The sequence below is a fragment of the Pangasianodon hypophthalmus genome, chromosome 9 (assembly GCF_027358585.1).
Source record: "Pangasianodon hypophthalmus isolate fPanHyp1 chromosome 9, fPanHyp1.pri, whole genome shotgun sequence".
Classification (NCBI taxonomy): domain Eukaryota; kingdom Metazoa; phylum Chordata; class Actinopteri; order Siluriformes; family Pangasiidae; genus Pangasianodon; species Pangasianodon hypophthalmus.
Genome location: NC_069718.1, coordinates 16592169 through 16606381, shown reverse-complemented (window position 1 = coordinate 16606381; position 14213 = coordinate 16592169). Strand labels below are relative to the sequence as shown.

Sequence of the window (14213 nt, the reverse complement as noted above, 5' to 3'; positions counted from 1 at the left end):
TCCACCTGATTCCCAAAACCTTCTACTTCAATCTGTAGGGAGTTTTGGTATTGTCTGGTATGTGTTCTGGATCCTGGTGGCTTATGAGAGCCCAGCAGAACACCCCACTATTACGGAGGAAGAGCGACTTTACATAGAGGAGAGCATTGGAGAAGGGGCTAAACTGCTTGGGGCAACTGAAGTGAGTATACTATTCCTTAAGAAACCACCACTGTCTCTTGCTGAAATAGGGCATTGTGAAGACTTCTGCAAATGCTTAGCGTAGTGTAGAGGCACTGCATCGATACCTCTCTAAATGTCCAGATGACCTATGAACATGAATGCTATAGCCTTTAATCTGACAAACTGTGTTTTTGCAGAAATTTAAGACACCCTGGAGGAAGTTCTTCACTTCGATGCCTGTCTATGCAATTATTGTGGCCAATTTCTGCAGGAGCTGGACCTTCTACCTCCTGCTCATTAGCCAGCCCGCGTACTTCGAGGAGGTGTTTGGTTTTGAGATCAGTAAAGTGAGTTGAGCTCAAACTCACCTCTTAATGTTTGATTATGCAATATTGTGTTCATTCATAAGAATGAATGTCAGCTGCACTAATTATAATGTTTAACAGTAGGAAGTTGATATACGCAAGGTCATACTTGTTGATTTGTGGAGGACGAACTGTTGTTAAATTTGTAACAGGCTCAGAGTGGACTTAGACATCACGCTGCTTGTATAATTGCCAGCTATTGACACAATCACAGCCAAGAACTTTTAGCTGCCATTGTTTTATTGTATTTCCCCTGTTACACATTTGGCTATTTGATCTCAAAAAGCATAAATAAACACAGACATAAACTGATATAGTGATTGATTTCTGGTGCCCAGACTGAGAATATGCTATAAATCTGCTTACTGAAAACATTGAAAAACTGGTTTGATTATGCAGGTAATAACCAGCTCTAAGCTATTGCTTAGCTCAAAGATTGGAGTCAACGGCTGAGTTCTGGTGTATTCAACAGTTTCTTTCAAGTGGACAGAATCTGAATTGGGATATCTATCATATGCTTGTATGACTGCTGTTGACTGTAGATTTTGCTATATTATTTTAACTCAAATAAGCCATAATCATGACTTATGATAGAGAAAAGGAATTTGTCATTTACCGATACAACAACACAAGGGTTAACCTTCAGATTTAGTCTGCTGAAGTATTGTGAATGAGACTCATTAGTATGAATAAGTGGTCTGTAATGCTTTCCTATATACAGTATTTCCTATATTCCTTTATGTGGGTGTGCTTAGGTTGGCATGCTGTCTGCTCTGCCTCACTTGGTCATGACCATCATAGTGCCGATAGGAGGCCAACTTGCTGACTTTCTACGCAGCAATAACATCATGTCCACCACTAATGTCCGGAAGATAATGAATTGTGGAGGTAAGATTGACAACTGCTAGTCCTCAGACAGTCATCTGTTGGTGTGTGTAATTTGAGAGGAGTCTGGACATCTCTCAGGTTGACATATACTTTGCACTGCCATAGGATTTGGGATGGAGGCAACACTGTTGTTGGTAGTTGGTTACTCCCACAGTAAAGGTGTAGCCATCTCATTTCTGGTACTAGCAGTGGGTTTCAGTGGCTTTGCCATATCAGGTAAGAGACTCTTCAAAACTGCTCTCTATGTGACAAACAGTTCTCACTTTAGCCACAGATTCAGTCTAGGTTGATTTACTGCTTTCATCTTTCTGTGCTCATTTATTGTCCCCTTTAAGGTTTTAATGTGAACCACCTGGACATTGCGCCCAGGTATGCCAGCATACTGATGGGCATCTCCAATGGAGTTGGCACACTTTCTGGAATGGTCTGCCCTCTCATAGTGGGTGCCATGACCAAAAACAAGGTAAAGAGATCAAAAATGCTTTTAACTAGTCCATTACTCTACATTAAGCTGTGTCTGTTTCTCAAAGCTGTAAATGCTCTTCTTTCCTTATTTCCTTCTTAGACCCGGGAAGAATGGCAAAACGTGTTCCTTATTGCCTCCTTGGTCCATTATGGTGGTGTAGTGTTCTACGGGATCTTTGCTTCAGGCGAGAAGCAGCCATGGGCGGATCCAGAGGAAACCAGCGAGGAGAAGTGCGGCTTCATTGATGAAGATGAGCTCGCTGAAGAGACTGGTGACATTACACTTAGTCATGCTCCATTCGGAGCCCAGGGAGCCTTTGGGGCTCCCCCGAAATCATACGGGGCCACAAATCAGCTGAACGGGGGATGGGCAGGAGGCTGGGAGAAAAGAGAGGAGTTCATCCAGGAGGGAGCTGTGCAGGTCTATCCTCAGGGTGGAGATGGGTACTCATAGGACACAGGGGCTGGTTACATGAAGGAAGAATGTCACTACAGTTGTAAAATCCTAAAAGAATTAAAAGTTTGTGGTGACTGAACTAAAATGTACCAGCATACTATAAATGTATCGCAGGGATGCCTCAGATAACAAAGCATGGTTCATGCAGATTATGCAGGAGGTAGGGAAGATTAAACCCTGATTATATATAGAAATATTTTATAACTACAGTTAGAAAAGTATTTATGTAATAAACAATAATTTTAAATTCAATCTTAAAATGACAATGTTTCTTCTGTAACATAATAGCTTGAACATTAGTACAAGTCAGTATAAGTTTAAATATTTATAAGTGGAACTTAAATAAGTTCCACTTTTATAAGTTCAATTAAATATATATGATGTACTATATATTATTAAACATTGATATGATTTAGAGATGGATATTTTAGCAGCTGCACCTGCCCTATAGGTCACTGTAGGCACACAATTAATAACTATAGCCTAACTTTTGCACAGTGTGTCAGCTTCCATCCTCATCCATCAGTGGAAAAGGACCACTATAGGACCACTATAGGACCACTGTAGGTGGTGGACAATTCTCAGTAATGGCAGTGATATCTTAGTGTTGCCCTTTTGATGAATGTTACAAAATAAATCTCACAGAATATTAAGCAGTATAACCCCACAGTCTAAAAGTCAACAGGATATCTATACAAAAGTATAAATGTTTTGCAGTAAAAGACAGATTTAGTTTATTTCAGGTTAATTCAGTTTGGTTCATTACTACGTAACTAGTAGACCTGAATAGCACAGGCTACTTGGTTCATGTTGACCTGATGAGCATTATTGCCATCTGAGGACTTTCAGTCTCAGGTTTACAGAGCACTTTTGGTGTGAAACAATAGGTTGCCTAGACTTATGTAATACACTTTTAACTACTCTGCTTATTTAGCACCTAAATTTAAGGGTGAAGGAAAAAGATTATGCCTGATATTTATCTAAAATAAAACTGAATGAACTGAATGAAAAAGAGAATATAGTAGTATAGTATATAGTATATAAATTTGCAAAAAATACAGATGTACCTTATTATATCGTGAATCAAAAGTGTAATTTATTTCATGGAGCTTTTCATGTGAAGAGTTTGTGTCTGACAGCTCTGTTGTTTACATATTTGAAGTGCAATCTCGTATCCATTGTGGCACGAAACTCATTCTACAGCACTACATTTACTTTACATATGCACTACAATGGCAGTGTGTTGTAACAGTCCTGTATTGCCTCGCCATTACAGTTCATACTGTACCTAATATCGAGCCAGTCTTTAAGACACACATTATACCATATCATAAAGACACAATATGCCAATTTCACGAGAACCTTGAATGCACTGACAAGTATTTCTTAAAGTGATTTCATTCCTTGTCTGTGTGTTTATATAGATCTGCTGTTTCTGTGAGACTGTTGTGAAGTTGGTTGGTGATCTTTATGGTAATTGTTATACAAAGGCCATATTTTTTTTATAGACAGCACCATATCAAGGAGCTGTTCATTTATGAAGTGTATTGAGATGTCAGATGGCGCATGCTATATATGTTGTCCAACTTGAATGTGTGGAAAGCCTCACCGAAACGTTCAACAGAATACATTTGTAGTTGTAGTGTTTCCAAGTTCCATTCAAATTTGGTGTGATTTGTTTCGAGAGACTTTGTAACAGTGATGGGCTGCTCGTCTAATATGTTAACTTGATATGCTACCACGCACAGGCTAAAGATTTACACATCAATACCTGAAATGGTTGATGGGAAAAACTGAAAAAGATGCACTGCAATAACTTTTTAAATAGCTGTCATAATACAGTGTAATGTGATTCCTACTCCTGTCATGTTAGTTGTTCTCAAAGTGATGTGAGTAAGTTAAAAGTTATGTGGATTTGTAAAGGAATGGCTTAAATCTAGCTTGCTACCTTCAGGGGAACATGCTATAATATTATTCAACATTTTGTGCAGTTGGAACATGAGCCATGACTTCATTCTTCTCTATAATGGACTGTCTAACTGGTCCATTGGGTGGCACTATGAAATAATTAACCAAAGCCCTATATACATATACAGAAAAGATGATATGTAAAAATATATGTAAAATATTTATTCCGAGCTATTCAGAATACTCAGTATATCACAGATAGATAATACAAATCTATACTCAATTCCTTACTTGCAAATAACATGTAAATGTTCTTATCTTCTGTTGTGTTCGAAGAATGATTTATTAATGGCAAAAAGTGTTATACTGTACTGTATAATTGCTGTTTAGCATTTTATATAAAATGTGCCAAAATAACCCAAACAGCTCTCTACTTTTATTTCAAGGACCAAATATCATCACCTTTTCTAGCTATATGTTGAGATTCTTTATAAATTGTAATGTTTTGGATGACTTAGTCATTAAAACCTGATGATTGTGATTTGAAACCTGTGATTTCTCTTATTTTCAGCCTGCATATTGGCTCTAAACTTCTGGAGTAATATGGGTTCTTTCATTCCTGTTGTTCAGCACTGAGCCTTTATTTTTCTTCTCACCTCTCTTCTAAACGCCTCATCCATTATAACACTTTATAGACAGGGCAGAGTCAATGATTCCACCTTAACCACCACAGTGGTGCTATTGACCTCTGTTCCCTACAAAAAAGCAACAACAACAAATTACCACTAGGAAATTAGATTTAAACTATTTGCAAATCAATATCCTTTAACCACTTTACATGAAAGTGCTGAGTGGCCTTATTTATAAAGAACCCTGTGGGCTTCTTGTTTTGATTATATATGAGAGGTATTCTGAAAATAGCCATATGACAGAACAAATGTTTATTATTTCACATTTTTTTTTAAAAAAAAGGAATGCTTATTACAGTCTATTAGTGTCATATAAACATCCCCTGTCATATAAAAATTTCCTGTGCTGGTTTGACCGCAAATTAAGGCAGTGAGCTAAGCTGGTTCACACTAACGACCTAGACTGCACGTGTTGATGTGACAGACCATACAATCCTCTAACCAGCCAACCTGAACGTGTTTTCCCACAGCTAACCAACCACAGTAGTCACGGCAATTGCCCTTCTGACATTTCCACCCAGCTGATTACGCCATTGGGTGATCTTTCTCTAAATCAAATACTTCATGAGCTCTTTCTTTCTTTCCTTCTTTCTTTTTTTAACGACTATATGGAACAACATCTTTATGTCAGGGTCGCCTTAATGACAGAATGAAGAGGGAGCTCTATTGTTTTGATTGCATGTGTGTTTGGGTTTGTGTGTGTTGTGTAACAGATGAGCTGGAGCTGGAGCTGGGCTTTGAGGACAGGTGTTATGGGGTATCCATGGATCTCTAGGGGATTGCACGTTCTAATCAAGCTTCAGAATGACTATTTAATGATGAGCTCAGCAGGGGCTCAGTATTGCCTAAACATGATTATCCTTCTGAACAAACCACCCTTCCAATAAACGCACCCGGTCTTATATCCAGCCATTCACTCACTACTATTAACATGGTTAAAAGTCTCAGAGCAGTAACAGCAACAGAGGACAAAGAAATGGTAGTCTCACTCTGTCTGACCTTAAAACCCCAGCCAGGCAATCAATATTTACATGAAAGTTAATCAATTTTCCCGTTAAGTTTCAGAAAACACACCTTTAGCTGAAATATTTATCAACTCAGAGCTCTATCTATGATTTTGAGAGTGCATTCGTGTGGATGAATATTTTTCCCTGATGCACAATAACCAAAGCAATCATAAAGTAACTCAAGTTTGTGTTATGCAGTGATGACCTAGATAGAACCTATTCAAAAGCAAGGTCTGTGGATAGCTACTTTCAAGAGTTTTGTGTGTTGTTATTTCAATATTGTCAATGCAATGCAATACTACACAGTTCACTGTGTGAACTCACAATTTTCCTGTGCTGCATGTTTCACCACTTTGTGCTAATGTTATATTTACATCTGCAACAGATTCTCATCAGTGCACAGAGTCTCATATAACTTACACCATTAATAGATGCTTTGCTATTAGTTAAAGCTATTAATCCCTGGATTCATGTAAAACAGTGCTATTACTTAGTAAATATAGAAAGAATACATTAGAGAGTGTCTCTTGGTGTTTAATTAACCACAGTACTCAGATAGACATCTTTCTTCTCACCAGTTGCAGCGAAATGAATATTTCATCACTTATTAACACGTCTCCTGAATGTGGGAACTACTTTCCCCTTCCCCATCTCATTCACACCATCCCAAAATAGTTGAGTTCCTGCTGGAATGGCAAGCTGCTGGGCTCTGACACTGCAGTTTACTCTTTCTCTTTAAAGATTTAAGCAGACACATTCAGAAAAGGTTGCGCTATGTGAATAGTGAAATAACCCAAGAGCATTTTTAACCTTTACACTGCTTAAAGAGACTGAAATATTAATGCATTGTTAGAGGTATGACATCACAATATTTAGATGAGGCTGAAATCCTAGAGCAGTGTCATGTGTGTAATAAGAGTTTTAGTTAATGATTTTCTTTGAGGAATGGCTCATGAATTTGATTATAGTCATTTGAAGTCATCTGGTGCTGCTGGGACTCAGGTGTAGCTGAAGACCTTCTGCCTCTCTGTCTGACAGTGATCAAGAAGAGAGAGAGAGGGAGAGAGAGAGAGAGAGAGAGAATCAGCTTAGACACATGTTGAGAAGAGGGTACATGTCCCTTGAGAGAGGCTCTACTACTCAGCCCAGACCCATACCAGATGGGATCTGCTCTATGTATGTGTGTGTGAGTGAGCGAGAGAGGGAGAGAGCGGGGGGCGTACATTTAATGAATGCTACACCTCACACTCCACTCCCTTTGATTAAAAAGTGATTTGAAAGAGACTGCTGGGGGATGTCTACAATGGAGGGAAGTCAAAATTAAATAAGATCACTGCAAAAAAAATATCTGCTTTTAGAAGCTTTTACTCATTCAAGCATTACATTTTCTTATTCTATTGGCAGATAATTTTGCTTACAATTATCTGCCAATAGAACAAGACTATGTCAAGCTTTAAATCAGTAATAAAATATCTACAAATAGGTTTAATAATAATATATTTAGTTTATTATAATCTTATAATAAGAAATGCCAAAATTCATTTGACTATATTCAAGATATTTTCATATGCTAAGATGTCATCTTTACAGTGATGCTGGTACATTCACCAAGAATGGATGGCATGTGCTGACAGTAAAATGAAAAATAAATAAATAAATTCAATTGAGTCCTACAGAGAAATGCAAGATCATGTATAGTATATTGGTTAATAAAACATATGAACTTGATATTGAGTTTTTCTGACAGGCAGTCACATAAACATAAAAGAAACTCAGTGAGAAACATTTATTATTAGTACATCTGTACAAATCATCTCTCTCTCTCTCTCTCTCTCTCTCTCTAACACACACACACACAAGCACGCACACACAAGCATACACGACTGGGTGTGAGTGCTTGCAGAGCATGAAGGCGAGAGACAAAGAAATAGGAGGAGCCTGTGTGCAGTACAACTGAATCAGATGAGTTGGGGATAAGATAGATAAAGAGATAAAGAGAGCTGTAAAGTGAGCAGGCACAAAAAAGAAAATTCTATTTGATTGACATTAACCATAACCTTCATCTTGTGAAATATATGACACATATACTGTTACCCTCAGCAAAACCTCCTCACTTCTTAAAATCACATCTTCCTTAGATCGGGTTGTGTCCTTGGGATCTATGATCTCTTTTCAAGGATGAACCTGCAGGCACTGTTTCCCCAAATTAACCCTTTTTGTAATGCCATAAAATAGTTGTTGTATTGTATGCTGTTGATAAGGTAAAAATTAAATTATAGATTTTCTAGATTTTAAATGAATATTTTTGGTGAGTATTATAATTGGCCCCTTGACTAGACATTTACTTCTATCATGCAACTGAGAATAAAGAAACCTGGAATCTGAGCTTCATAAGGGGATGTAATGCAAATATGTAATAATTAGCATATACAGTAACTGGTATATTTGATACATACAATTTATTCTTGATATTTTAGTAAGACTGTCCTGCCACATTTACTTATTCTGACAGTGTGAGCATTCACTCGCTCCTAACTATACAGATTGCACAAATGTAAACCATTATTAATTTAGGTACGAATTACACTAGGAGAAATTAAATTCTGTAGTTTTATTATTTTTACTTTAGTGTTGTTAATTTGTAAAATAAATTAAAACATATGATACTCCATGGTTCCAAAAAGTTGGTTCTATTGATGAAACATAAACAAGTTAGTATTTTCACGCATGATTTTTTAAAAGATACACAGTTTGTGCTAGTTTAGTTGAGAAATATTTAGGATTAAATTTATTAATTTAATCATTTCTCCAACTCTTCTGTATGGGAGAATTTGCAACATTTACATCATTTCCCCAACCCTGCTGTACGGGAGAACCTTAGGCAACATGTTTTTGCTCTGCAGGAATAGGTTTTTTGGATTGAAATGCTCTGGGTACATGAACTCATAGTACAATGACAATATATCACCTACTTCTTTACAGTCTTGAACACTCAGGTCATTCTCATTTACTGGTGCTGTGATGGAGGAATTGGCTTGCTCTAGGATGACATCTATGAGTACAGGTATTCAACAGCAGAGCTGCTTAATGTGTCTTCATCTCTACAAGCTACCCAGTGCTGTGAGAAGAAACAATGCAATAAAACATTGCAAAAAAAAAAAAAAAGAGTGCAAATAGCACCTGATAAACCCCAAGGGGAAAATGTGAATAAGTTCAGAAGGGAATGCAAACACTTGCTGTCTAACTGTAGTTCTATTTTAATCACATAAGCAGTGGGTTAACATGTTGTCACTTCAGTATTATATGGTATAATCCTCACAATACATGCGAGTTCCCAATATTTCTACCTGAGAAGATTCTCAGAATAACTTGATCACAGTGACATTGAGAGATATCTCACTGAGATGTGATAAATTAACTTGCCCTTCCCTTTCCACCCATTTCCTGACTTTTTTTTAGTTCCTGTCCTCTTTCTGTCTGACACTCCATCCAGTGATGTGTGAAGCTGGGTAAATATATAGAAGAGTGTTGAAGAGTGATAAGCCGGTACTAGACATGCAGTGCGGCTGCTAATTACAGTGAAGCCAAACAGACATGAGTCACAGATCTCACTGTTCTCACGATCTGCAAGTCAAATCAATCTACTACCTTGGCCCTTTATTGAGTTTCACAACGTCCAGTAGGAACTGCTACAATGCAATATCAAAGACATACATTCTGCTATATGTCCCACATCTAGCTATCTATTCCCATAGGCTAGACAGTAATTTATCTCCATAATTTCTATGTTAAACATCTCCATTATAGCCTATAGTAGTGATAGATTTATGTACAGTTCACGGTTTTTAGTTCGTCATGAAATATGTTTAGAATTTCATGTTTTCAAAGACAATGAGATGAAAAAAAGGTAGAGAAATAGTTTTTGCCAGGAATGTTGGAACTCAAAAAAGTAGGCAATCATTTTTAAAATCTTGGATTAATGGGCTTTTTGTGGAGTCATTATGTATACTGTTATTGCACAACATTTTCCTTATCACACTGAAACATACTGTATACCATCATACCAGGACACAAACTTAACTCTAAGCTACTTCTTATCCAATGGAAATACTAATGAAAATGCTCCTCTTAGTTAAATGAGGAGGAGATGACAGCTGCACATGGCAGTGTGTTTGTTTGTGGTTTAGTTGCTCTATTCTCTCGTGGATAGATTGATAGATCCCGCTCTCCCTGCTGTAGTAAAACCACTGACCCCCCATTAGGCACTGCCACTGGTTTTTCATCACAGGTTTAACGAGCCTTGGCCTTGCTGGTGTTTCCACTCCTCCTTCTTATTGAGCATTGTCATTCAGTGAAGAGCCTTGAATTATAATTAGGCGTTTAGTGGGAGGGGATTTCATTACTGAAAATGACTGTTTTCATCAGTTTACATGCTACTAGATAATATGCATTAATAGGCTATTTAATCACGTGCTGTCTTAATCCCTAAATCATTTTTTCTATATTATGTGCCACTGCTCAAATAATATTAGAAGCACTGTGGTAGATGAAGAAGACACACTCTCTTTATAACCTACTATACCCTACAAGGTTAATACGATTCTAAAATTCTGAACAGACCTACATGCGCTAAGACCAACCAACCAGCTGTCATAGTCCTGGGAGACCCCCTTCAATGAGGGGAAACCTCAAACACATGAAAATGAGAATGAAAATGTCTAGGCCCATGGATATGAAGGCTTCCAAAAAGGGTGTTAGATCAATGAATACAAAATAAATGCAAAAATTATGATCGCCAAAAAAGTCCCTAATGTATTCCTGCTGCAAGGACAGCATCTCATCAGCATTTTCCTAGTTTATGCATGCTAAATCAATGTTTGCACTGGCCTTCTGCTGCTGTCTCTCTACACACTGGTGCTGAGAATACACGTTTCCATGGTTTCCAGGGCGAGAAAGGCAAGAAAAGGGAAGGAAAAATTCCATCTCATCTCATCTCTCTGTCAGAGATACAACAGCAACTAAAAATCAGGCCTTCTATCTGTTATAGAACAAACAGCAAGATTATTTTAACCACTGAACATTCATCTATATTATCATTTCCCTTGGTCTTTCTGAAATATTGCAGCTAATTCAGGGTTCCACATCATGAGAGTAGTTCTATCAGCATTAGTGCCACTCACCTGTCTGAGTTCCTCTCTAATAAAGCGTAATTATCTAAAACACAGTCACTGACCTGGTCTCTTGTACATGATCCAGGAGCTAATTCAAGTGAAGCTAATTCAAGTGAAGGACTCATTTGACTTAATTACTTAATATTGAAATCTCATAAACGCTGGCTTTTCCACGAACTACTTTGCTCATGTTAACAGCAAGCTGATTTGATTGTGGTGTCTGGACAGGATTAAGTGACCACATAAATTATTAATTTGCCAAATGCAAACGCTCGCTCTCTCTCCTTTCCTAATGTGTGATGCTGAGGAAATCTAACTAGACCTCGGATCAGTGTATCCTCAAGGGACCAATTTGGGAACTGTGCACATCCACCATTCAGACTTTACTTTCCATTTAAGATGGACTCAGATGCGTACTGCCAACCGTTACCAAGGCAACAAGTGATGCCGCCATCTGTCACAGCACTTAATCTTAATTAAGAAATGTGGAAGGAGTCGGGTACTCTGATTCAAGAGAAATGAGATGTGTTTTAAATTTGATTAGATGCTTCAGTTTTGAGGTTATAATACAATACAATCAACCTGAATAATTATTTACATTACACTCAGCATAGCTGCTGGTAATAAACAATTATGTCAATAAAACAGATCTTTTATTACATTTTAATACACAAATGAGATTACAGTATGTGCAGTTCTGACAGCTAATTTGGTAACATTGCAGCTCTGTAGTGGGAGAGGATGTGGAGATCTGTTAAAGAGCACTGTCTCCCCCTGTCTGCTATCAAACCACACCACTGGCTTCATTTTCATTTGTAGCAACTCAAAAGAGGAACACACAGCTTTCACTTGAGCTGTACAAGCAGGTCTGTCCACACACTCAGTCCCTCGACCTTGAAGTCCCCATCAGCCTGTTTAAGAGCGACCAACTGCTCTACAGTCTCATCTTTTAATGGTGAGCTCCATAAGGACTTAAACCTTTCCGTGAGTGTCGCAAACGACACTGCAGTGTCACAAGGCTGCATCCATAATCCATTGCTCACATCATACACTAAGGAGGAGGCTGACTTTTTTAAACTGTCCCAATAAGCAAGCCTAAACTTATGCCATTGTTGAGAAAGTTTGGTGCATAGTTCAGGAGGTAAAGACTGACACATGCTGTGCAGCAAGCCATCATGTCCTTCTAACCAGTCCTGCAGAAAGGCTTGAGATGCAGTGTCTTCGCTCATGGTGTGTGCTGACAGGAGGGCAGCTGCTATACATGCCAGAAAGCTGTCCTGTCCTTCTCCACTGTCCTCCAGGAAACAATCCAGCAGTTTTGTAGCATACTCCTGGTTGCCCGGGCGGCTCTGTATGGCCTGAATGCGCTCTAGGAGCATCATGCAGTGAACCTGTGTGCCAACAGAGAGGCCAAAATCTCTCTTCCGGTTCAGTGTAAAGTCGCCCAGGAGTTTACACGCTGACCTGCACGCGCTCAGAGCACTGAGGTCAACATGCTGATCACCTTCAGCATCTTCAGCATCTCCAGCCAGCCCAAACTTCTCCAAAAGGGATTTAATAACAGGGTGTGGAGTCGCGGGGTTTTTCAACAGACCAACAAGCAGCCTGTGGCGGCACTGCGCCAGATCAGCCAGGCTCACACAGCGATAACCGGAGAACGCGCGCGCCAGCAGCTGGTTCGTCTCGCGCACGCGGCTCTCTAAAGCGGCACGGACTGACGGGTTTGTGTGGAAGCGAGTGTGAAGATGTTCACAGTACTGTGCCCACTGAAATGCCCTGTCCACTGTCTCACCGTCCCACTCACACACAAAGTCGGTCTGTGAAACCGCAAGCAGCTCCACAGTGCTCTCCAGGTTGTGCAGAACAGCCTCCATGCGGCGCACTGAAGCAGCTAAACCCGCATTCTGCCGCCTCCAGCTTCACACAGGACACGTGTGCGGATCCACAACACAAACACAAACACACACAACGCGTAAAAGGAGCTACGAGAGCAGAAACAGAACAGACGACTCCCGCCGGCTCGAACAGTGACGCTCTGTGTGACGTCAGCTTGGCGCTTAAAAACACACTGGTCTGTTTTTCAAAATAAAAGATTTAAAAGAAGTGTCTTGAAAGTTACACAAAGATACGCTCATGTGAACTGATGAACATTAATTAATAAATAATAATAATAATAATAATAATAATAATAATAATAATAGTAAATCTATATGTGGTGGTGTCGGTAAATGTCCCTGCATCTTAATCTCGTTCTCAGCATCAGCTCAGTTTGTAACTGTATGAATGTATTATGTTCTGATTCAGTGGTCTACTATATTTATGTCAATATAGCTATGTAATGATACTGGGTCAGTTTACAACCCGGGTAAGACACCTATTTAAGTCAACATTACGCTTTATTTTTTAATGACAGGCATGATGCTAGACTAGGGTTTGGGAGGGATATATTCTGAGATTTGATATTGTGCCATTTTCAACCACTTTGCCACTGGACAACCCTGTGTAGGCCTGCTTTCCTCAGTAATGATCATTTCCTTTCTATATGGATATGAATGTGCAATCAGGCGTTGCAGTAACAGACAGCTTCAGACACAGAGGCAGCGAGTTAGTGCATGCATGCTGTGTGTTTGTGCAGTCCATACTCTGTTCAGAAGGGTGCAGTCCGAGCAGCTGCACACTTCATTATGACTCACTGAGTCGATTCTTTCGAACAGACTACAAGTGTGATATGAATTAATCATCCATCCATCCAGCCACCCATCCATTCATTCTCTGTACTGCTTATCCAAGACAGGGTCACGGGGTAACCTGGGGCCTATCTCAGGGAACTCAGGGCACAAGGCAGGGTGCCAACCCATCACACACTGACTCACTACTGACAATTTAGAGATGCCAGTCAGCCTACAGCGCATGTCTCTGGACAGGGGGGAGGAAGCCGGAGTACCCGGAGGAAACCCCTGAATCACAGGGAGAACATGTGCCCATGGTGCACACAGGGCAGAGGCGGGATTCGAACCCTGACCCTGGAGGGATTAATTAATTCATAATCTGAATTAATCAGATTATGCATTTCGATTACTTTGATTTACTAATCTGATTAA

The 14213-nt window shown here is 39.2% G+C and overlaps 2 protein-coding genes across 2 annotated transcripts in view; one reads left to right on the top strand and one right to left on the bottom strand.

The window, feature by feature from the left end:
• slc17a6a (solute carrier family 17 member 6a) overlaps positions 1-4662 on the top strand; it is a 10242-nt gene extending 5580 nt beyond the window's left edge. Inside the window, exons 7-12 of the mRNA XM_026918671.3 lie at positions 39-181; positions 360-509; positions 1283-1415; positions 1521-1631; positions 1751-1878; positions 1981-4662. Of these exons, the coding sequence (XP_026774472.1) occupies positions 39-181; positions 360-509; positions 1283-1415; positions 1521-1631; positions 1751-1878; positions 1981-2334 (1019 nt within the window). The 3' untranslated portion in view covers positions 2335-4662. The remainder of the gene's footprint in view (positions 1-38; positions 182-359; positions 510-1282; positions 1416-1520; positions 1632-1750; positions 1879-1980) is intronic.
• A 2989-nt stretch (positions 4663-7651) lies between these two features.
• fancf (FA complementation group F) lies at positions 7652-13137 on the bottom strand. Its single transcript, XM_026918674.3, has one exon. It carries the CDS (start codon positions 12984-12986, stop codon positions 11958-11960), a length of 1029 nt encoding a protein of 342 aa, XP_026774475.3. The 5' UTR covers positions 12987-13137; the 3' UTR covers positions 7652-11957.
• Positions 13138-14213: the final 1076 nt, after the last annotated feature.